The sequence below is a fragment of the Falco cherrug genome, chromosome 11 (assembly GCF_023634085.1).
Source record: "Falco cherrug isolate bFalChe1 chromosome 11, bFalChe1.pri, whole genome shotgun sequence".
NCBI lineage: Eukaryota > Metazoa > Chordata > Aves > Falconiformes > Falconidae > Falco > Falco cherrug.
In genome coordinates, this window is record NC_073707.1 from 5,613,881 (window position 1) to 5,637,581 (window position 23,701).

A 23,701-nucleotide genomic window follows, 5' to 3' on the forward strand; every position below is an offset into this window, starting at 1 on the left:
GCAAGAGTAAAAAAAAAAAAAAAAAAAAGAGCTGCCAATAAATGCCAAGAGATGCATAAAAGGGAAAGCCCCAGCCCAGCTGGTGATGGCTCCAGCCAGGCTGCCAGCACCCAAGCAGCCAGAGCAGGGTCCCCAGGGATGCTCCCTGGGAAGCATAAATGTGACAGCTATTAAAACTAAGTGACATAAGCAAACACCAAGCTCAGAGGGGAGGTGCTGGGGAGCAGCACGATGGGGCTGTGGAAGTCCTAAGGCAGCCCTAGCTCTAACATTAGGAGAACATCTGGTCTTCCAGAAGACCAAGGAGCCAGGCAGGGTGGGAAGGGCTTGGAGGTGGCTGACAAAGCCAGGGGAGAGCTTGAGGATCAGATCCAGCTGTGCTTGAGGATGTGGCCATCAAGGAGTCCCCATGGTGGGGGCATAGGAGGGCAGGAACGGGTCCTGTGAGGAAGAGGAGGATCCCATCAGGATGGAGATACCAGAGTACTACATGCAGGGAGGGAACTACATGGACATTTCTAGGCAACTTCATCCTTTTTCCCCATCAGCGTGGGGAAATGGGATCCCAGTGGGATTTCAAAGAACACATAGATGCTCTTAAGCACTTTTTTCCCCTCTCCCATGCAGCTGCACCCCAAATTGGCGCCTGGGGAGCTGGGAAGGGCAGGGCAGCACTTCAGCCAAGGCATCGCCACCCCTAGACCCCTTCCCCCAGCAGCACCTCTGCCTTGCCCCATCGCATGGGGGGGAAAAAAAAAGAAAAAGTAGCCATGGGTCAATATTTGGGGTTTTTTTATTAAAATATTGTTATACCAAGTGGAATGCTACAGCAATCTCGGTATAGGGCGGCATAACGAAACAGCCAGGTTTACATTTAAATACTTAAGATAACTTAAAACGCACAAACAAGAACTCATCATCTTTGGCAGGAAAAAAAAAAGTTCACAGCACGAAAAAAAATACTTAAAAAGAAATACCAATATTAATATAAAATATATTAAGTTGTGGGGTTTTTTTTCCTCTTTCATAATTTTTTGTTTGTTTATTTTCCACTTTGTAAACAATGCACGAGAACCGAACGCATTTTTTACGTGTCTGGGAAAGAAAAATAAAAAATGCAGTTGTCCAGCAAATGCACGTTTAAAGAAGAAAGAAAGAAAGAAAGAAAAAAAAAATATATACACGAAGGCCAAGGACGGGAAGCGTCTGAGCTCAGAGTAGCGAGACGCCAGCACTGGCTATGGGCAGAAGCCAGCTGCCAGTAGCCGGGGGCTGCGATGGTGGGATGAAGCCAGGAGAGGGGTGGCGTGTCCCACCCCCTCCATCAGCTGTCCTCGGTTCGCTCCAAGCGTTTCGCCTCCGGTTTCAAGGGGGGGTTCTCCTCCACCTTTCATTCCCTTGATTATCATTTTCTCTTTTGCTCCACCACCGCTCCATCCCAAACCGCTTGCCCGTCTGTGATAAGGCCAGAGGCGGGATGCAGGTGACGGAGGTTTGGGGCTCCCAGCGCTTGGCTTGGCCACGTGGATCTGGGCAGTCGATGGGACCCACGGAGGATCCTTCCCAGCTCTGCCCTCGCGCAGAGGGTAGAGTTTGGGCAAACGGAGAGGGATTTTCCAGTTGGAAGTCAAGCACCCGGGTGGGTGCAAATGGCCAGACCCAGAGGTGGGCTGGCGATGGAGCCAACCATGGAGCAGATGGGAAGAAGCCCCCTGCCTCAGGAGGGCAGAGAGGCGGAAACGATAAATACATTTGCTCCCGTCATACAAAACCTGGGTGTATTTACAGGGGAGTCACGAGGGCCTGTCACCACGGTGAGGTCCCCGGGCTCCAGCGCGCCCCGCGCAGCTGGGGACACATGTGGGTGCCAAGTGGGGACGGTGGCCCTTCCACGTGCGGGGGCCACCTGCTGAAACTGGCCGCGGGGATGCTGCTGAGCTCCAGGCTCATTCCTCCTTCCCGCAGGCTCCTCTGTCCCAGGCAGGGCGGCAATGCCTGTGCGGCAGGCAGGGAGGGTGGAGGGGCCAGCATGCGGCCCCTGGGTGGCTTCAGATCAGGATCTCCACCATGTCGGACAGGTCCGGGGCTCTGGCAGCAGCTGAGCTCTCTGCAAGGAAAGAAGGTGAGAGCTGGAGGAGAGGTGAAGGGCATCAGCATGGCGCCCATCCCACCAAAGGGCCAGCAGCAAGTGTGCCACTGGGCCAGCGTCCCCCAAGGTGTTCACAAAAAAAGCTCTGCACCTAAAAACGTGACGAGTGATTGCAGGGACTTGAACCCACCAGACTCAACTGGGGCCTTTAAAATGCCTTATAAAAATGACCGAAGCTTGTGCACAGCCCGTCTCCTGGGTGCTAAGCCCACACACTGGAGCACCCCCAGCTCTCCCCCATGCCTCCCCAGGGGGACTCACCCAGCGCACCGGCTGGGTGCTCGGTGCCCTCGCCCTGTTCGCTGCTCTCGGCCACCCCATCTGTCTGCGTGCTGCCGTCCTTGCTGCCATGCTTGGAGTGGGAGGGCAGGGGAAGGGCAGCGGGTGCTGCCGCCCCTTCGGCGGTGGCTTTGCCTGCTGGAGGAGATGCCATTAGGGATCGCCAGCTCCTCCGGCCAGTCCCTATGGCTCACCGGAGAAATCCCCACTCCCCAGGCTCTCTGCTTCCAAAACCGCAGAGGAAATTGGAAGCAAATCCTTGCTGCCGAGCAAAGGCAGGGAGCTGGCAGGTGCCCGTGCTTACCTGCGATGCCCCGGGAGCTGCCCTCGGCCAGCCGGTCACTCTGGCCGGCCCCTGGCCAGCTCGGGGCAGCAGAGGCAGCGAAGATGGAGGGCACAGACTTCGCTGGCCGCAGGGAGCCCTGGAGGGCTTTGCTGGGATCCCTCCGTGAGCGCTGCTGCAGGACCTTGATGACGGCATCCTTCTCCAGGATTTGGGCATGAAGGGCTTTTAACCTGGAGAGGAGAAGAGGCAGAAGTTGGGAGAGGAGCCGGAGGGGGAGAGGAGGATGCGGGCCCTGCCCAACCAGAACACGGCACAAGCTTGTCTGGGAAAACACCTCTGGCAAGGTGGGACTACCTGTTCTCCATCTCCTGGTGCTTGTGGCTGGCCAGGAGGAGGTCCTCGTTGAAGCTGCTGTTTGGCGAGTGCCGTGGGGAGTGGCTGATGAGGGTCGTGTCCCGCTGGGCGGCCGCAGTGGCTGCAGCGTCCATGGCAAACTGCCGCATGGTGCACTCCTCCAGGTACTTCTGCTCCCACTTGGTCATGTCGGCCTCCAGGGCCAGGATCTTCTCCTCCTTCTCCCTCAGCTGCTCGGAGAGTGTGTGGGCACTCAGTTCCGGCATCCCCCCGCCCACAGCACCTGCCTGTCTCTGCAGTGGTAAAAAAACCCCAACAAAAAGAGAGGATGAGGAGGTGCTGGGAGGATGCAGCACCCACTGCGGCTCGCCGGCACCCACCACTGTGTCTCGCCGGCACCCACCTGCTGAGCCCGCAGCATCTTCAACTCCTGCTCCAGGCGGGTACGGAGCCGCAGCTCGAGCTGCTCCCGCTTCTCGCAGGCAGCCTGGAGCTGGCCCAGGGCTGCCTGCAGCCGCTCCACCTTCTCCACGTAGGCGCGCTTCTTCCGCAGCTCGGCCTCCGCCTTGGCCGCCCGCGCCTGGGCACTGCCCAGCGCCTGCTCCAGCAGCTCTGCCCGCCGCCGCTGGTCCTCATTGGCGCTGCGCAGCAGGGACACCTCCCGCTCCAGCTTCTCCTTCTCCTGCTGGTGCTCGTAGCCTGCAAGAGAGACCCCAAGCCTCAGCCGAAAAGGCTTTGCTGCCCTAAGGCCGGTCCACAAGGCCCCACGGAGGGGGGTCTTGGCTCCCCAGAACGTGGCCGTGCCGTCCCTCCCCAAGCACGCAGGGTATATGGGGGCTGGTGGCATCCCAGCCACCCAGGCAGAGGGCTGAAAGCCTCCACTCCAGCCCAAATTTTAGTTTGTGAAGAGTAAAAGCTGCCTGGCGTGAATCCAGCCACCTAAAGAGAATGGGATGCAATTCCTCCCACACAGCACCAATACCGTGCGTCTCTGCTAAAGTAACGGATTTAGGTGTATTTTCCCAAAACAAAGCCCAGGCCTGCGCAGCTGCGAGGTGTAGGAGGGAGGGAGAGAAGGGCGGCTGGCGCGGGCGGGAGTGCGGGCTCAGTGTTGGAAGAGCCGGCTGGGCGGCAGGAATGCAGAGAATGCGGGTCACGCCGCCGGCCGGCCGGCCAGGATTAATGGCTTGAGTCCAGCGCCAAGAGCTGCTCCATCCTCCCCGGGGAAGGCAAGAGCTGCTGCCCGCCACCCGCCTCCTCCTCCGCCACCCGCCTCCTCCTCCGCCGAAGGGGAGCGTGCTGAGCCCACCGCGTGCTGAGCCCACCGTCCGGGTGCCTCCAGGAGCCAGGCGAGGACGGGCATCCCCCGGGACTTACTCTGCGCCAGGAGTTTGGCCACGCTGCCCTGGTTGCTCTCCTGGCTTTCCTGGGTCTTGCTGGCCAGCTGCTTGTTCGCAGATTCCAACCGCTCTGGTCCAAAGGCAATTAAACCCAATTAAGATTTAAATACAAGATTTCAGCTGGAGGAAGTGGGAGAAGCCTGGCTTACCCTGGAAACACCGCCGGGGGGGAAAAGCCAGGGGACAGAGTGTGCCCGTGGGGATGGGGACACAGAGGGTCCCTCACCTTTCAGGTCCCGGTTGAAGTCCTGGAGCCGTCGCATCTCGCCATCTCTCTTGTTCCTCATGGCTTTCTCCAAGGCTTCCCGCTTGGAAGACGCCTTGACGAGGTTTTCGTAATCCTCTGAGATGCGCTGGATCTCGCTCTCCAGCTGGGGCGGAGGAAGGGACAGGCCAGGGTTAGATATTCATGGAATGAGGAAAGGGAGATGCTGGCCAAAGCTCACTCAGGTCACTCAGCCCAACCCAAGCTGCCAGAGGAGCTCAGCACACCCATGGGACCCCCCCCCCCCCCGCGGCTGACCCCCAGCGCACGTTTTGGGGGGAGGGGGAAGAATTTTTTCTGCCTTTCTTCTTGCAGAAGAGTCCCTCTGCAGGTTTTGGCTCTGCCATAGCCCGGCCGGCAGGGAACAGCCGCCCCTTGTACCGAGCCGCACAAAGGGCTTTCTGTGGCGGCTGGGGATGGGGGGGACAGGCGGAGGGAGGAGGGCACTGGAGAATGGGCTCCTTCTCCCCAGTCCCGGCTGCCGCGCCGCTGAAACACAGCTGCTCGGAGGGGAACAAGCCGCCGGAGGGAGGAGGAGAAGGGATTAAAACACTAAAGGGGGCGAATTTTCACAGCAGCTGGTTGAGCATCTCCGTGGGCAGGGGGGACACAATGCCAAGGCTGAGGGGCTGCTGCCGTTCGCTCACCTTCTGGATGCGGCTTGCCTTCTCGGTGCAGCTCTCCAGCTCCCGCCGCAGCTTCTCGGTCTCCCGCTGGAGCCTCTCGTTCTCCCGCAGGACCGCGTCTGCCCGGGCCAGGCGGCTGCCAGCTGAGACTGCCTGGGCGCTCACCAGTGCCTCCACGCCGGCGGGACCCAGGGCTCCCGGGCAAAGGCTGCCTGGCAGCGGCAGGAAAGCGGTGGGGACGTGGGTGGGCAGCACCCTGCAGGGAGGGAGAAGGATGCTCAAGGGGGCTTCATGGGGAGGGAGAGCCGACCGCATCTCCGGCATCTCACTGACCGCACCAAACCCACGGGCCAAGGGGGTATCAGTGCCTCCAGGTCACCCCAAAGGAGGAGGAAGGATCCTCTCCTGCTTTTCAGAGCTGGATAGCATTTTCTTTCTAAGAGGTGCTCATCTGAGCACCCTCGAACACAAAATAAACCCTGTCTTGCAGGGATACCTTCACCTGACAGCTCCCGGACCTGGCCAGTGGGCCAGGATGGGCTCCCAGCCGCCCACACCCACCCTGCTGCTGGGGATGCTGCAGACCGATGACAGCTCAGCAAAGGATGCACCTTGGAAGCCCCTTATCCTTGGTGTCTGGGCAAAGCGAGGGCTCCTGGCACGGCTCCTCACCACCAAACTATTTATATGTCCTCGCTATATTTGGAGGAGCAGGGCCAGCCCAGCCGCCCCTCGCGTTGCCCACTCCAAGTTCCTCGACATCCCACGGCCGCCTTGAGCACCCCGAGCTGGGTGGCTGTGCACAGCCCAGCCCTGCTCTGCCGCGGGCTGCCCGCCAAGGGCCTGCATTCCTGCGGGATGATATAGGAGCGAGGAAGAATAAATACATCTTCCTCACAGCTCCCCTTCCCCTCTTTGTTCCCTGGAAGGAGAAGGTTTTCCTGCTGGAGATGCTATCGCTCTCTGCCTGGATAGGTCAGGAGGTCTGGAAGCGGTGTTCACCCTCCCATCAAGCCTCCAGTTCCCTTCTTCCCATCATTTTCCACACTGGAGGAAGTTGTTTCCAGTCCTCCTCAAATGCCAGGCAATGCCCAGACCTCCGGGCCTCCCAGACCTCTCCGTGGCCCTCTCACAGGCAACCTGGGGCTCTGCCAGAGGCGTCAAGCTGCCAAAGGGAAGGGCCGGAGCTGCCCGGCACTGCTCATCGCCTCCACAAACTCCCCGGCACCAGCCCAGGCTCAGCTCAGCAGCAGTCCCACGGCACCGGCAGCTAACCAGTGCTACGTGGACCGGCTCAGGAGCACGGTGTGGGTTTCCATGGAGCGGGGAGCGCGTTTGCCTTCCACCCTGCCCCATGCCTGTTCCACATTTAGCAGTTTCCTGAGCTGGTTCCAGCTCCTAAATTAACCCCAAATTCCTCCCAGTGCATGGCAAGGGGGCAGGGTCTGCAGAGGCAGCGGGAAGTTTACCACCAGTTGGAAAAACCCAACTGTGCCAAGAGAAACTGGGGAGAGGAGAGGACCAGAAGGGTCCGCACAGAGCCCCTCGGGCTGAGCTGGACCTGGCCCTGCGAGGATGAGAGGTTCAGCAACAGCTGCCCCAGGTCCCCCACTGCTCTCCGCATCCCGCATCTTCCGAGCATCCATCCCAGCTGCTCCTGGGGCACTGCGGCTGGGAGGCCCCCAGCAGGCCCCCCCAAAAGCCGGGTCCAGGGGCTACACGTTACCTGATTTCGGGATGCTGATATCCAGGGCCTTCCCGGGAGCACGGCTGGGGTTCGGCCAGGTAAGCGTCCTGGGAAGGGATGACGTAGGGATACTCCGGGGGTGGTCCCCGTGGCTCCGGCCCCTCTGGGTGCTGCCCTCGCAGGGCAGCGAGCTGGTGGTGGCGGGAGAGCTGGGGGTAGCTGTGGGAGGCGCTGATGGGGCTCTGCGCTTTGGCCCCATTCCTCTCCAGCGACATCCGCATCAGCCGCTCGCTCAGCGACCGCACGTGGCCGTGCTTCAGGTCCTTCAGCCCCTCGTCGGGGCGGCGGGTGCCGCTCTCGGCCCCGCGCGGACCATTTTCCCCCCGCTGCCCGCCCCGCTGCGAGGCGTAGTACTGGGAGTGCGCCTTGGCCTCCTCGTAGGTGGGCAGCTCCTCGCCCTTGTGCAGGGGCTGGCAGAGCCGATGGACGCTGCTCTCCAGGTAGACGTGGTCGGAGTGATGCTCCTGGCCCTGCGGCTCCTGCCGCGCCGACTGCTGCACCATTTGGCTCTCCTCGGCGCTGAGGCTCTCCAGGGAGGAGCGGGGGCTGCCGGCCCCCCCGGGGCCCCCCCCGCCGCGCAGGGCCTGCTGCTGGATGGCCAGCAGCGTGCGGTTCTCCGTCAGGTTCCCGTAGCGCAGCTGCTCCTGGATCAGGCGGTGCAGGACCGTCCCGTTGGACTCCTCGGCCGTCCGCATCGCGGGCAGAGCCACGGTCCCACCGCGGGGGCTCAGCGGCGACCGGCCACGCCGAGGCACCTGCGCGGGGAGAGGCGCGATAAGGGCGGCCCGGCGCGGGCGGGGGGCAGCGCAGGCCCTGGGGCCGAGGGGCTGCCTCCAGCAGCGGGGCCCAGCACCGGGACGTGCCGGCGGGGCCGAGCGCTGCCGCCCCCATCACACCCACGGTGGGGGGGGGGCCGCTCCCCACGGCCCGAGCGACGACCGGCGCTGCCCCGGGGCCAGGGGAGGCGGGCGGGACACCCCCCCCCCGGCCGGGTGGCGGTGGGGGCCCCGGCGGGCGGCACTTACCGGGGCATGGCGGAGCGGGGCGGCGGCGGTGCTGCCCGGGGAGCGCGGCGGCGGCTCTGGGCGTCCCGCCGGCAGCGGGGGCCGGCCCGGGCGCTGCTATGCCCGGAATGCGGGGCCGGCCCGCCCGCCCCGCCCGCCCCGCCCCGCCCCGCCCCGCCCGCCCCGCGGGGCCGCCGGCAGGGGGCGTGCGGGGGGCGCGGGGCAGCTCCTGGGGCCGGCGGCTGCAGCCCCCGCGCTCCCGGGAGGGGGGGGACGTGCAGCCCCGCTCCCCCGTCCCCCCCCCTCGCCCAGAGCCTTCCCGCGACCCCCGGCACGCCGAGCCCCGGGGGTCCCCCCACGGCCCCGGGGACGAGCAGGGATGCCCGGGGCGCTCGGCTCGGGGGCTGCAGGGGGGCCCCACGCGCGGCCACGGGGGGTTGGGGGCTGGGGGGCAGCAGCGGGGGGAGGGCGGGGGCCGATGTGCGCCGCGGGCGTGCGGGGGGGCTGGCAGCTGCGGGGGGGCTCTGCCCACCAGCTGTCCTGGAGCACAGACACCTTCCCCCCCGCTCGGCTGCTGGCGGAGCCGCCCCATTGTCCGTAACACCCCGCCAGCCCCCCGGCCCCCCCTGGCCCATCTGCTCTGCCCGCAGCCCCCTCGCCTCCCCCGGCTGGGGGGCGCCTCGCCACAGCCGCCCCGGCAGCTCTGGCCTGCGGAGCATGGGGGTCACCGCCTTCGGACGGCCCCTGCCCCTCTCCCGGCCTCAGTTTCCCTTCTCGGGCAGACGCCGTCCCAGCGGGGCCGCCGTGGGGCTTGGCCATCCGCCGCGCCGGGGACACGAGGGGGCACGAGCCCATAGGGCCAAATTCCTTTTCTCCTTTCAGCGCTCAAGAGCCTCAGCTCAGCTTTGGAGGACCCCCAACCCCAAAGCACAGGACACAAGCCCCCCGCAAGCCCCCCGCGCCCAGGGCTGCCCATGCGGAGCTCAGCACCGAGGCCCCGAGGTGGCAGATGGCCGAGGGCAGGCGGCGAGGCAGGTGCAGGGGAAAATTGCTAATTAGCTCCGGCACATTAAGCTCCTATTCTTGTGAGGGGGAGCCGGTATCTTCCAACTGGTGCAGATCTGGAGGCAGGTCTGGGAGGGGGACGGACACGGTGGTCTCCCCTCATCTCCTTGCCTTGCTGCTCCTGCTGGCGTGAACGCTGCTCCGGGTGGCATCACCCCGGGGAGACCCCAAGCACCACGGGATGTGCTAGCAGTCCAGGGGCTGCAGGCGCAGCTCTCTCACGCTGGGTTTTCTTCTAAAAAATGGGGGAAGCAGGGGGGATAAATCCCCGACGTGTAGCAGGTAACAGACTCCAAGGCAGGGGAGCGTGCAGAGAAGGTGCACGGGGAGGAGTCGGTGCGTGGAGGAAGAAGAGCGCCGTGTTACAGGCGCAGAGATGAAGGACACGGCTCTGGCGTGGTCATGCTGGATTCAGGCTTAACAAAGCCTGACAGCATCCCCACCCAGGCAGGTCCTGAGCCTGTGCTCAGCACCGGGAAGCTTGTCAAACAGTAACGGGGCTCAAGAAACAAGTTTTTCAGCACAGTTTTACCAGTCACAAGTCAAATCCTGCCTGGCTGGAGTTTCGGAGGTGGGAATCAGCCCCAGCCCCGTGGGTATGGGGGAGATCCTGAAAACCCAGCGAGGGTCTACCCTCTTGTGGGGATGAGAAGAGGGCATGGCTCTCGTCCCTGTGTCACCAAGCACCAGTCCAGGCCCAGCAGCAGCTGGATAGATGGACGGGCAGATGGATGGACGGACAGATGCACTGTTCCAAGATACCCCAAGCCCAGCAGCAGCACCTCTGAAGGCTGTGTGTCTGCCCTGCTTTTTCCCGAGGGGATGGGGCAACCCACCCCGAGCCCCCCGGGAGCCAGCCCAGCTCCCCTGGCAGCCAGGCCGCCTCTCCCGGCTCATCCACCAGCCTTATCTACACCTGCGTCATCCTGCTTCCCTCCTTATCTGAACACTGCTCTATTTCTGGCAGCAGGAAACCCCTCCTGGGCTGGTAACACCCCTTTGGAAAGTGATCTGAAGAGTTTCCTCTTTTTCTTTCTAATGCTGGAGGTAGGAAAAGCCTCAACCTTTTTGTTTTCCCCTGGAAGAGGCGAGACAGCAGCCGGCAGCCCTGTGCCGGGCCTGGTGGGCAGCAGGCAGCGGCAGGGCATGCCGGGGGCTGCCCACACGGACCCTCTGCCCATGTGGGAGGGTGTGGGTGGGCAGCCTGGCGGGGGTCCTGCCGTGGGGCTGCGACTCGCAGCTCCATCGTCCCCTGGAGCGGCAGGCGAGCGCAGGTGCCGCTGTCCCAGGCTCCCCGGGTGACACATGGCTCCACAATGCCAAACCCTCCCACTGACCTCACCGCCGAGCCTTATAGGCGAGGCGTTGGAGCGAGACGAATGAGCCAAGAAAATACTCGCGGGATGAGATCACCTCGGCTGTCTTCACAGCTCCCGAAATGCCTCGGCCGTGCCGGATAACCGGGCGTTGCAGGCAGTTGAAGGTGCCTGCAATGGAGAGGAGGTGCGCAGCCAGCTTTAGGCTGGGCTCAGCACGTTCCCCGGGGTGATGGCTGTGGTGGTGAAAGTGTCCCCCAGCTGCCAAGCCCTGCTGTGGGCTGCAGGGTGCTGAACTCCCCAAACCACTCTGTGGCGATTTGCCCTATAAAGCCCCCTCCAGGTACCTGCTTCTCTCCCAAGCTCCTGATTCAAAGTGCAGCCAGGTGGGAAGGAGGGCTGGACTTCAAGGAATCACACAAGCACCTTTCCTGTACTCCTTCCCAGTGCCAGGGTCCGTGCTGGGTGCAGGGCAGGAGACCCCCTGGGCTGCCCCCTGAAGGTACCGGGATGCTGCAATCCCATGGGCAGGCAGCAAAGGCAGCACCCAGGCTCTTCCTTGCCACCCAGCATCCCAGCTGGGCGCTCCAGTCCTGGCGACACCCCCACAAGATGCCAGGCCTGATCACGACTCCTCTTCCCTGTCCTCTGATACTGGTTTCTCTCCAGCAGCTTGAAATGGGAGTCACACCATTTTGGGGGTGCCCCAGCTCTGCCCCCGTGCGGATGTGTGGCCTGGGGTGCTGCTGTGCGATGGTGGGAACCCCATTCCCATGGCTTTTCCCAGTGCCGCAGCTCAGATGGGAAACACTCCTCAACCGGCTGGGGAGGGCAGGGGGGGGCATGGGGTCCTCCTGGCTTTTGCCCAGTCCCCTCACTCTTTTTGTTGCTGCTTCATGAGCTGTTGACTGATACAGCTCTTCCTTGGTGGAGGAAGGAGAGGAAAGATCCCTTCCTGCCCGGGGGGAAGCCCAGACAGCCTGGGGGGGGGGGGGGGGGGGGGCGGGGAGGGCTCAGCTGAAGCAATGTGGGGGCCAGGGTCGGTGCCGCTGCAAAAAGGCAGATGGGGACAACCCTACAGGCAACCATCCCCCGAGACACAGCTCCAGCACTGCCTCTACCTGCCCCATCACTCCAGGAAAGAGCCAGCTGCCTCCATGCCGTGCACATCTGTCCCAGAGCCGGAGCAGTGAGACTCCCCCTTGTTTGGGGGGATGCTGGGTCTGACCCCAGGTGAGGGTCACACAGGGTTGGCAGTGCTCCTGCTCCCTCTCCACACCTTGTCCTGCATGCTCTCCCCCTGGGGCAGGGCAGGACTACCTGCCATGCAGCTGGGATGTCCCAAAACCAGCACCTGGGTAACCCAGGGGACATCCCTGCTCCCCTCTAAAGGTACTTTTGCCGCAGTTCTCCATCAATCAGACACCCAGGGAGGTGATGCCATGCACACATTCACAAAGCCCCTTCTCAGGAATTTGGGGCAGGGAAAAGCATGGCTGGAACCCCCCCGGACTGCTGTTCAGCCACAGGATAACACAGATTCATGACAGTCAGGGATGCGCTCCTGGGTGTGCGCGCTTCTTCTGCAGTGCCGCAGCTTCACCCTCCTGCCATCCCCGCTGCTGGCTCTGGCTCCAGCAGCCACTCAGCAGGACCAGAACCAATGCCCAGTGGCAGGGACAGCCCCGAGCCTTGCCTGGCCCTTGGGAAGCTGCCACCAGCAAGGAGACATCGAGGCTGGATGCCCCTGTGCCCCCCAGCCCCGCCAAACAGGCAGCACGGGCCAAACCCTGTCCTGAAGCAGGAAATGCAAGGGACAATGTGCAAACCTGTAACAAAGCCACGTGGCCATCAGAAAGGGGCTGGGACCCTCCTCCTCCTCTTTTCTGTGTTTTAAACCCCCTGAGTCATTTCCATTCCTGGATGTTAAATTGTCCTGTACTGCTTTCCTTTATTTTCCTGTTTCCTGAGAGGGGTTCACTGTTCCTGAGCTGCGTGCCCCGGCGCGGTGGGACCCAGGGCTTTGGTTTCAGTCGCCGGCATCCACCAAGGAGATGTCGGCAAGAACAAAGGTCGAGCACGGCCGCCCACCGCAGCCCAGCAAGATGCCAGGAGCCACCAGCCCCAGGGGACACGGCTCGGCATTTCCATAGCAGAGCCCTTCGCTGCTGTTTGGCCACGTTCTCACATTTGAGGCATATTCACTCTTTCTTGAGAAATGCGCAGCACCGGGTGTGATTTCCTTCCCACAGGAGGGCTGGCAAGGAACCCCCCATGGCTCCGGCACTGCTGGGAGGAGGGGACGGCTCCATCCCCTGCCCCAGCGCTGGGTGGGAGCCTGGGGTGACACAGTGTCACCTGTTTGCACACTTGTCTCTGCTCTGGAGTGCCTCCAGGTTGATGTGGCCCAGACTGGATCCTCTCCAGTCTGTCCACATCTTTTTTGAAATGTGGGGGACCAGCACCGCAGGTGCAGCCTGACAAGCGCTGGGTAGAGTGGGATGATCACTTTTCTGTCTCTGCTAGTAACGCCCCTGCAGATGCAGCCTGGGATCTGCCTTGCCTTCATCGCTGCAGCAGCTCCCAGCTGGCTCCTGTTCAGCCAGGTCCACCAGGAACCCCAGGTTCCTTTCAGGTGCTTCCCAGCCTGTACTGGGCTCGGGTTCTCTTGTCCCAGGTGCAGGACTTTGCACTTGTCTTTATTAAGCTTCATTCCGTTCTTGCTAGCCCACTCTTCCAGCCTGTAAGATGGCCCTCCCTTCTGGCATGTCCACCTCACCACCCAGTATGGTATCGTCAGCAGGTGAGGGCGCCTTAAACCCCATCATCTAGATCATTTCTGAAGATGTGGAATAGTGGGGGGTCCAGAATCGATCCCTGGGGGACCCTGCATGTGGACAGGCTGCCAGCCAGAGTCAAAACCATCGGTCACCACCGTCTGAGCGCAGCCTGTGAGCCAATTTCCTACCTGTCTCGTGGACCACCCATCCAGTCTGTGTCTTGCCAGTTTGCCAAGGAGAAGGCTGTTGGGTGCTGAAATGCAGCAGGATTTCAGGAGGTTGGCAGGAAAAACCTTGGTAAGAAATGGCACCTCTTTGACAACCTGAGGAGGAGGCAGAGGTCTGCAGGAGAGCAGCCTCCAGCACTTCCCTGGCTGAGGACTCTGCCACCATGCTGCCTCCTGTTCACCTGGTCTCGTACCAATTAATACAGTTACTCTGTATTAATAAATTAGATGTGGCACGGGAGAGACAAGCTCTGTGTCACCACTGGGAACAGTGCCAGCTGCATCCGAACACCTGAGCCATGCCTGCGAGCTGGCTGTGGTGAAAACACAAGTGAACAGTGTGCCAGACATGAAGGTAACACCTTAATGGCACTGAACGTCCCCTGGCATGATGACAGTGCGAGTGTCACCGGGCTGGTCACTGCTAATACATGGCTGGATTACTCGGGGGCTCATTACTCAGATGCGGCTGCAGGCAAAACCTGTGTGGACACAAAGTGGCTGGGAAACATCCCTTGACTCCCTTGTCATGAATTTTTGAGCTTCTCCTGTTGCACATGGTGATGGTAGTTGTGAGGGAAGCTGGGGTGGCATCAGGACAGATGTGGACAGGGGACAGCGAAGACCATCTCTCTATATAGCTCCCTCCAGCCCAGCGAGTGTGCAGAGGAGACACAGTTGAGGCAAAGCAGGGTGTAAAGGCGGAGGGTGGAGCAGCAGCAGCTTCAAACCCAACACTGTCTTGAGAAAGGTGCGACAGGGATAGACACACAGGCCGTATTGCCCCTGGTCTCGTCTGTCAGGGGGACACGGACGAGTGTGGAGAGATGGGCTCAGGACCCATAACTAGCACCTGGTTATTAGCCAGAAGGATAAACAGAGTCAGGGCCTCAGGAGAAGTTTGTCCAAGAGCAGGGAGACGCTGCAGGACTCTGCCCAGACTGTTACAGCTCCGTGTGGCAGAAATGCTCTTTCTGTACATCAGCTCCTGGGAGCCGCCAGCAGCCACGCCGGCTGCCTCAGGCAGGGACATGTGTCCCCAGCACTCCCATGCCGCTACCTGTCCCTCCTCCTGTGGTGCAGCTGGTGGCCATACAGACCCTCCTCAGCTGCCTGCTCAGCTGTGACACTATGCATGAGCGCTCTGTTCCTGGACCTTCTCATCCTGGCAGTGTTCCCCACCAGCACACAGCACAGATGCTGCCTCTAGCATTGGAGAAAAGCAAAGCAAAGAGTGGGAAGACCAGGACTTGAAAATGATGGGTATTGGGAGTCTTTGGTGACAAGTTTCTGCCAGACTCCCATGCTGAAGGTCGTCTTGCTTATGGCAGTGAGTCTGTGGCGGGTCCTGTGGCTGGCAGCCTGCAGCTCTGCTCTATGAGCCAGCTTTTTTGCCAAGTTGAGCCTCCTCTGGGAACATGGGGAGGTGGGGACAGGTCCACATGTCTGCCCTGCACAACACAGCATTGGTTCAGGAATCGCACAGCCCGCTCTGGCCAAGGACGGTGCTGGCACGCAAGTTCAGTGTCACAAGAGCAATAGCTGCACTAGCTGGGGCAAACTGGAGCTCCTCTGGCCAGGATGCTGGAGGTATTTTTCTTGTTCTGGAGGTGACCTGTTCCTCAGAGCTAACTCGGCACCCTGTATCACATACAGGCAGAGCCTCTGGCACCTGGAAGCCTCCAAGGGGAATGTGGAGATGAAGCCCAAGTGCACCAACACTGGTCTTCTCAGCAGGTCCTGGTCTTCTCTCGAGGTCCTGGTCTTCTCAGCAGACTCCCCTTTTACATTGTCCTGGGCCCATGTCCTGGAGGAGTCTTCATCCGTGCACGGCTAAACCTCACCCTTCCCCAGCCCGGCCAAGGTGGGAAGGTTACGCTGGCCACCGAGCAAAGACCTGCAAGTGGAGCCACATGTTTTAGCTGTGTGCTCAATGATACAACAGAAAATGCCTCTGAAGTCCCGGCCCTCTGGAGCATTTCCTTAGCTCGCTGGAATTTCCGTTTATTTCTTCCTCTCCCAGGCTCTTACCGAAAACCGGTGTCGCCACATGTGTCTCCTGGGCAGGCTCTGGAGCGCGGCCAGCTCTCCTGGTCCCCCTCTCAGGTCTCTCACCCATGTGCCGGGCATCTGCAAGGAGCAAGCTCCCCAAGGGTGTCAGCTTCGCTTGCCCCTTGATTAATCACTGAAGGCAACTCTGCCAATCAAGGAAAGATTTACAAGGCAGGCAGGAAGCTCTTGTTTTTACAGGAGTGCCTCAAACACACGAACACAGTAGGAAAAGCAAACATTCCAGGCATACCAAGGGATCCACGGGATAAAAATTCCCCAAACAGCCCAGATTAAGATACTTGGCGGCACATGGAAACACTAAAACCTGGATTCAAGGATTTAGTTGTCTTATTTAGCAGAGAGCCCTGAGCACTGCATGGAACAACCTGAGCTGCATGGGAACAGCCACCCTGGAGGGGCAGGGAGAGGGTCAGCAGCAATGCCCTCCGTACAATAAAGGTCAGGGCTGGCCCCCACCCCTCTCCCAGCTCCATATGGTCACCAGAGCCTTCTGGCAGCGTTTGATGTGAGTTTTCCTTTGGAAACGCTCAGCCCTGCTCCTTAGCACGTCGGGCAGGGGGCACTGAATCAATGCAATGCCAAAGCTGAGCCCGTCGGAGCAGAGAGCGCCGCTGTTCTGACCCCAACTGCCGAGCCCCCTGGCCGGAGAGCAGCAGTCGTCATGCGGAGTTGATACCCACCCATACCTCCCATCCTACCACAAAACCCGCTGAAAGTGAGTGGGAACACTCCCATCCTCTCTGGTCCCAAATACCAACCCAGCAGATGCAGCAATGCCCCCGCGACTGCTTGCCCCCACTGAAATACTCCTCGAGCCTCATCAGTGTTGAATGAGAAGAGAAACTGGCAGGCTAAAGCAGGTCTGATCCCACCGGTGGGTTCAGCGGTTTCTACAGAATAACCTGTCTCCTGGGCTGCTTGACCCTCTCACTCCCTGGCCGGTCCCCAGATGCCACGGTCTGACAAACAGCAGCAGTATTTTTCATTTATGGGGTTTCAAGGGACCTGCCTTTCTAGGCAGGAAGGAAACAGAACTTTGGTTTCTTTAAAAAAAAATCAGTCCAAATGATATGCTTCCCCTTTCTCTGATGCTCTTTTGAACTTCCATTTTTTCAATTTGAAATCATTTTTCAAGGGAGTTCACTCTTTGGCTGTCCTGTTTGTCAAGTTATCTGTGCAAGGAATTCACACCTGTGCAGTTAGTCCTGACTCTGTGTCGAGGGATAATCTGAACTCCACATCAGGCTCAGAATCTCTAGGTAAAGAAGAGGAAGAAGCCGTGCAGGACAAGAACACAAGAAGGCTCAGGAATTTTCGTAAGCCAGAAATATTCGCTCTTCTGAAGGGATGAGATGCCGCATAAAGGCTCCTTTTTCATCTTTCTGTAAAACACCATAACAGAAAGTGGAATTCGACCTTGCCTAGTTACATATGGGTTGTCCACTTCTGCTCCAAATCCAGCTGCCAGTGGCAGGACGCTCCGGCTCCCACTCGCAGCCAGACGGTTTTGGGAAGAGCGGCAGAGGGGCCTGACAAGGAAATAAGTCATCTGCTGAAAGCGAGAGTTAAAGGGAGGCACGTGCTTGAGATCATTGAATCACAGCGTGGTTCAGGTCAGAAGGGGCCTTAAAGATCAACCCTGCCACGGGCAGGGTCACCTTCCCCTGCACCAGGGTGCTCCCAGCCCCGTCCAGCCTGGCCCTCGGCGCTGCCAGGGATGGGGCACCCACAGCTGCTCGGGGCAGCCTGTGCCGGCGCCTCGCCGCCCTCGTTGTAATTAATTAATTTCTTCCTTATATTAATCTAAATCTCCCCTCTTACAGTTTCAAACCATTCCCCTTGTCCTGTCACTACAGACCCTGGTAAAAAGTCTCTCTCCATCTTTCTATAACCCCCCTTTACATATCAAAAGGCCACAGCAAGGTCTCCCCGGAGCCTTCTCTTCTCCAGGCTGAACACCACCACCTCTCCCAGCCTTTCGTCCCAGGAGAGGTGTTCCAGCCCTCGGATCATCTTTGTGGCCTCCTCTAGACCCACGCTAACAGGTCCACCTCTTGTGCTTGGGGCCCCAGAGCTGAATGCACTAATTCTCCTAGAATACAATCCCCCCTTTACACGCTCAGCAAGCCACCCGCTGTGCACTAAGATGATGCAGATTGCCCCGAGGGTTTATCCCAAATTGCAGCCCGTGCTGGAGCATGAGCGGGGCTGCCTGCCCCAAAGGCTTGCCCCAGCTCCCCTCCTGCAGCCCCAGCTTTCACAGAGCTCCCTGTGGACATCGTATCATTACTGCAAGCAACTTCCTTGTGCTCTTCCTTTTCTTTTCTGCCTCTGTTCATCACCACCCAGTGCAGCAGAAGTCCAGGAGACCTTTCAACAGCCAGCTCACAGCTGGGACACATGAATGCATCCTTCAGAGACTGGTTTTGTCCCAGTAAATAGGATTGGCTTTCATGTGTGGCTCTGCATTTCTGTGATCGTAAGTGTCAGTACCTCTGCCCTTCCATCTAGCACCAAGTTTAACCTGCTTCCACGTCACCTTTCCCAGCAGGATCCTCCTAAGTGGCCATGGCTGTGCTGAGCGTGCAACCCTTCCCCAGTGCCTACCAGCATCTTCCCTTTCCGGGCCTTTTGCAAGTGCTCTGAGGGTTCTAACCTAGCAATTCATATCCGAAAATTTCAGCATCTGCTTAGAAAAAAAAGGCTGGCTGTGTCTAGGAACCTTAACGTGGCATTGCAGGGGCATGAGTCACCATCTCCAGTGTTGTTTTCTGTGCCATGGTATTTTTGTTTGCCCTCCACCACAGAAGAATGACACAACTCGGCTCGCTGCATGACAGCAGCACCTGGCCCACTAGTTGCAGCCCCATCTGGTTAGGAAAAAGTAAATAAAGTCACACCGTGCAGCCGAGGAGCCATCCCAAGGGAGATGGCCACAGTGCACACACCACTCAGGCCAGCGCCACGCGGAGACCAGAGGGTCCATGAATCCAGCAGCCGCTGACGGAATGTGATAAAAGAGTATTGGATCCAGGAAGCAAGTGGCCAAGTGTAACCGCTCGCTTGTGCTAAGAGAGAGTCAGGAATAAAGCCCCAGAGCACCATGGTCAGGAGACACAGCGGCAGGAGGACCACTGCTGTCACCCGCTGGGCAGGCTGGAGCCCTCAGCTAAGCACTCTGTCTTTGAACCAAGACTTTCCAAGGTGTCAGTTTGCAGCCCTTTTCCAAACATGGTTCAGAGTGGAGACACCTCTGGGCTCTCAGCATCTCTCTGGGCCTCCAGCATCAAGTTGCCTGCTCTGGGCATCACTGCTGCCCACCCAGGGCCTGTTTCCTGGATGGGAGCACATGGGGTCGGCGGTGGGGAAATATTAGGGTAGGTGGGACTTCCCATCCTGACATCAAAATGGGGTTAGGAGACCTAGCCAGAGTGCTTCAGGTGCTCTCTGCCCTGTCTTGCCCTCCCATCCCTTGCCTTCCCATCTCATCACTTGCTTTCCCTTACTTTCCTTTACCTCACCTTCCCTTCCCATCCCTTGCCTTCCCCTTCTGCTTCCCTTAGGCAAGATGACCCAGCTGCCCTGAAGGTACAGCAGGACAGGGGTGAGAAGTTCCTGTGGCCACCACACCTCCAGGTGTGTTGAGTGGGCGCTGGGGATGGCACACCAGTCTCCTCTTCTGATGCATGGGCCCAGGCGCTGCGGCAGAAGTCCGGCTCTCTGGGCTCGGGTGGGAGGGCGGCATCTCGCAGTGTGAATCCTGCCCTGCTATAGGCTGCCTCATGCCAGGAGGATGATAGTGGAAAGCCAAGATCAGGTCAGATGGCACAGAGCCAAGATCAGACAGCGCACCGGTGGCCGGTGAGATGATGTGCCATCTCCACACAAGCCCCTGCCATGGCAACGGTGCTGGGAAGCTGAGGGACCCCTCTGCCCTGCGCTTCGAGTCCTCCTCCATCCACAAAGTGGTGGAGATGGCGGTGTCCCTTCTGGGCAGAGTGACAAGTGACACCACAACACAACAGTCCCTGGGGAAGGAGGAATGTCTGGGAGGTGTCAGTGGGCAGGTGAGAAGAGAGGGGTGAATTCAGACCTGCCCTTCTCAGTTCAGCCAGGAGGTGAGTTCATGCTCTGAGATTTTACATCCTGAGTAAGACTGCCCAGACCGACGCTTGGGTATGAGAAGGAGCCTGTCTCCTGGAGGGGCCATTTTAGGGCAGAAAGCAGAGACAAGCCGTGAGGTCCTGAAATGCAGGTCATCTCTGCTCCTGCAATGTGCTGTGAGGTGCTGCGTTCCCACATGCACGAGGCTGCCCAGCCAGGCACGTCGGAGCAGCAGGCGCTCGGGTGAAATACACCCCACCGGCTACGACGCACCGTAAACACGGGCACAAACGGGCTGCTGGACAGAGATGTGCTTAGAGCTATTCCCATCCCAAGCAGGAAACTGAAAGGGATAATACCCAGCGAAGCTGTGAACTTAACCTTCAGCTATGCAAATTACAGGGAACAAAAAATGCAACCAATGTGAACTAGTATTATAAATGTACCTTAACTACAGGCACCGCATTATAATGCGTAACCTTGCTGAACCAGGGCAGTGGAAAAGAGCGAGCAAGTTTCAGCCTCAGAGCTATCTGGGGTGAAATGGAAGCTATTTTTTCCAACCGCTTCTGCTGTCACATGCGATCCCACTTTGATAGTGACTGCACAAAATGGGCTGACCAGCTAAACACACGCGAGTCATAACACGGCTATGTTGACAAACTGAATCATATTTAGTGGGATGATACCCCAGGCAAAGACTGGTGAGCGAGCGACGTGAAAGCATCAGCAAACGTGTGCTGCCGAGACTCGCAGTGCTGGTTTGGGAGCGCCAAGCTCCAAACCCACAGGCCAAGCCTCTATTTGTAGGCACTAAGTGAAAGCACAGGCGGCAGCAGCAGCTTTTTAGGGTGCAGAGCCCAGAGCCATGCAACGACAGGGATTGTAACTGCTCTGAGCTAACCTGGCCCCTCTTGGTGTTAGACCCAGGGTGTGGTGGGGAGAATGGGGAAACGTCTCCTTTGCAAATGGCTCTGTGCCACCCAGACATTGTCCTGAACACATGTAAAATAATGAGATTTAAATGAAAAATTAAATATATTATGCTTTATATACCTAAAATTAGATGTAGATCTAAAATAACCAATCACTCCTCTAGCCCCCCAAATTAATTATTCTGCGGAATTACTGTTATGTCACTAATTTGAAATATGCTGCTTCAGCATCCAGGTATGTGAACTACATTGCTTTCACGCTGAAGCTGCTCTAAAGGCAGAGACGTCAGGTAACACACAATTAATAAGACTAGATTCTGAAAATAGCTGCGTTTGCTATTGGGTTGGAGATGGGAAAGAGGTAATCCATGTGTATTTAAATGGCCGGTAACAGGATTCTGGTTTACATGCACCAAATGTCATCATTTTGAGTACACATCAACGTACTGAGCAAGAAGCTGAAAGGCATAGTAAAGAATTAAGTCATGAAGTTAACCATCAGCTGCAAAAATTACAGGGATTGAGAAATGTAACCGATGTAAAACCGCACTGTAAAGACATGCTGGAGTTATGACGTACAGCCTCTTGCACATCTAGCTGTTACTATATTTTCCTTTAGAAAACCAAACCGAAACAAAACAGGAAAATTTTGCTATAGACATGAGAGAGAAGGGGAGAAAAAGCTACAAGAGGAAAGATTGCCCAGTCCGGTGGCATTAATTTAACAGAATTCTAACTTCTTTACATATCTGGTTATTGATGTTTTAGAGATCACTATAGTCTTCATACTAACACGACTTACAGAAGAATCAGACCATGTAACTCTATGTTAACTGTCCTTTTATGTCTAGGACAAACCCTTCAGGCTGCAAAGGTCATACAGACATCGGATGAGCACTGCAGCCATGCTGACCCTGCGCTCACAGCACAGCAAAGCACACACAAAGCCATTCCTACGGATGTTTTAGAATCCTTTAAAAGCATTAAAATCACTGTCCTTACACTGTCCTGGTGAGGATAAGGAAGTGGTGTTACCAGGAGGCACTGAGGAGCTTGCTTAAAACAGCAAACTCTATTCCCAAGAGAATTTCTGTTATCTTTTTTTGAACCCTAAGACTTCTCCTGAGGTGGGCTACACTGCACAGCAGAGGAAACCACAGCTGGGGGGTTGCGCTTTCAGAGAAATCTTCCAGCCCCACAGGTCCAGAACCTCCTGGCTCCACGCCTGCTCTCAGGGTGGGGGTCCCAGGGCAGGAGACAAGCATTGTGCCTGCTCCCAGCACTGTGCCCGCTGACAGGGCAGCGAGCCGTGCAGGGCAGCTGTACGAGCCTCGTGTGCAGTGTCTGCCTTAGGGGCAGGGAAGACCCCTTCCCCAAAGACCATCCTTACTCCTTTCCTAGTTTGTAGGATACCGTTTGGTGGGCTTAGCGTTCTGGCTTTCCCTCCCCATAGATTTAGTTGTGGACAAAACCAGCAGGAGCGTTGCAGACAAGTCTCGGCTTCGCACAGCTAAACTGTCAAAAACCTCACACCTTTACGCAGGAATTCAAACAGCCGCTCTGCAACCCCTCCAGATCCCGGTTCCAGGATTCAGGTAGGCCCCACGGACCGCGGAGAAGGAACGCGCGGAAAGCGGGCTGCGGCGCCCCGAGCCGGCGCAGGGCTGGCTGGGCACGGGGCTGCCGTGCCCTCTGCTGGGCTGCTTCCTCGGCCGGCCCGGCCTGCCGCCGGCCCGCAGGGCTCGGGCATCTTCCTCAGCCCAAGCCCCGAAGCCTAAGCGGAGTCGTAGTTAAGTTCCTGAAGTAACGAGGAAGGGAGTTTTAATTAATCCAAACACCATCGCTCAGGCTCCCTGCGGGCGTGAAAAGCCAGCAGCCCTCCGGCCACAAGGGCTGCCCCGGGTGATCGAACCTGCCCGCTCTCCTCCACAGCTCCCTCCTTTGCTTCCCTTAGACGTGAAAACTCTTCATTTCTTTCATGAGGAAGCGTCTCCCCTGCAGCAACACCCGCAGCTTCCCCCGCTAATTCCCCCTCCCGAGTCAACACCCGCAGCTTCCCCCGCTAATTCCCCCTCCCGAGTCAACACCCGCAGCTTCCCCCGCTAATTCCCCCTCCCGAGTCAACACCCGCAGCTTCCCCCGCTAATTTCCACCCCAGAGCAACAACCGACAAACGCAGTATTGAAAAAAAACAACTTCTTTACTAGCGGGGCAGGACGAGGGGCTGCCCGGCCGGCCCGCCGCGCGCGCCCCGAGGCAGCTCGCGCCCCGAGGCAGCTCGCGCCCCGAGGCAGCTCGCGCCAGCAACCGGCCCGCGGACCGTTGGGCCCCTGACATCACAACCGGGCCTGCCAATGGAACGCCGGGACCACCGGGTTCAGTTGGGCTTCGGCCATGGCTCAGGCGGCTGCGGTGCTGAGTGCGCCCGGGGTCCCGATGGCAAACCGCCGGCGACCTAGGTGGGACAGGGCTCGGGAAACACAGAATTCACATCTCCTGAACACAGCGGGGGTAGGAAACAGGAGGCGGCGGCCGGGCGCACGCCGCCGTCGGTCTCACCTGCCCGTTGTCCCTCGGGACGCGGAAGGCACCTGTGGGGGGGGGCAGAGGGCCTTTCCCCCGAGGAGGTAACGGACTCCCCTGCCAGCGGAGCCGGCCAGGACCGCGCAGCTCCCCGCCTCCGGGCCGAGCTCCGCTCGTGGTTTCCGGGGGAAAACCCGCCCATCCATCCGGGGCAAAACCACTCACGCCGCCGCAGGAGAGTACCAGGGGCCGGGCTAGGACGGGATAGGGCGGGCTAGGACGGCGTGGGGCGAGCGGCAGAGGATGGGCCGGGCTAGGATAAGACAGGACGGGCGGGGAGGCAGAGGATGGGCCGGGCTAGGATAAGACAGGACGGGCGGGGAGGCAGAGGATGAGCCGAGCTAGGATAGGACAGGACGGGCGGGGAGGCAGAGGATGAGCCGAGCTAGGATAGGACAGGACGGGCTGGAAGGCAGAGGATGAGCCGAGCTAGGATAGGACAGGACGGGCGGGGAGGCAGAGGATGGGCCGGGCTAGGATAAGACAGGACGGGCGGGGAGGCAGAGGA

The 23,701-nt window shown here is 59.2% G+C and overlaps 1 protein-coding gene across 3 annotated transcripts; it reads right to left on the reverse strand.

Moving 5' to 3' along the window:
- Nucleotides 1-775: 775 nt before the first annotated feature.
- On the reverse strand, nt 776-23,338 carry AMOTL2 (angiomotin like 2). 3 transcript variants are annotated; one of them, XM_055723181.1, is made up of 10 exons: nt 23,170-23,338; nt 7,086-7,861; nt 5,381-5,615; nt 4,695-4,839; nt 4,446-4,538; nt 3,472-3,767; nt 3,069-3,361; nt 2,733-2,944; nt 2,411-2,563; nt 776-2,107 (listed from the first exon to the last, which is right to left on the reverse strand). In XM_055723181.1, the coding sequence occupies exons 2-10, from the start codon at nt 7,799-7,801 to the stop codon at nt 2,049-2,051; spliced, it is 2,202 nt and encodes a 733-aa protein (XP_055579156.1). In that variant the 5' UTR covers nt 7,802-7,861; nt 23,170-23,338; the 3' UTR covers nt 776-2,048. The 3 variants fall into 3 exon arrangements, with proteins under 3 accessions (XP_055579156.1, XP_055579154.1, XP_055579155.1); XM_055723179.1 differs by having other exon boundaries at nt 2,411-2,566; nt 23,170-23,336; XM_055723180.1 differs by lacking the exon at nt 23,170-23,338 and adding an exon at nt 8,132-8,249 and having other exon boundaries at nt 2,411-2,566.
- Nucleotides 23,339-23,701: the final 363 nt, after the last annotated feature.

Excerpts from the sequence above, each read along its gene's own strand:
- AMOTL2 (XM_055723179.1), bottom strand. The coding sequence starts at position 7,801 with ATGCGGACGGCCGAGGAGTCCAACGGGACGGTCCTGCACCGCCTGATC. Across the intron at positions 5,616-7,085 it reads TATCAGCATCCCGAAATCAG|GGTGCTGCCCACCCACGTCC; the intron begins GTAACGTGTAGC and ends CCCTCCCTGCAG. Across the intron at positions 4,840-5,380 it reads AGGCAAGCCGCATCCAGAAG|CTGGAGAGCGAGATCCAGCG; the intron begins GTGAGCGAACGG and ends CCTCCGCCCCAG.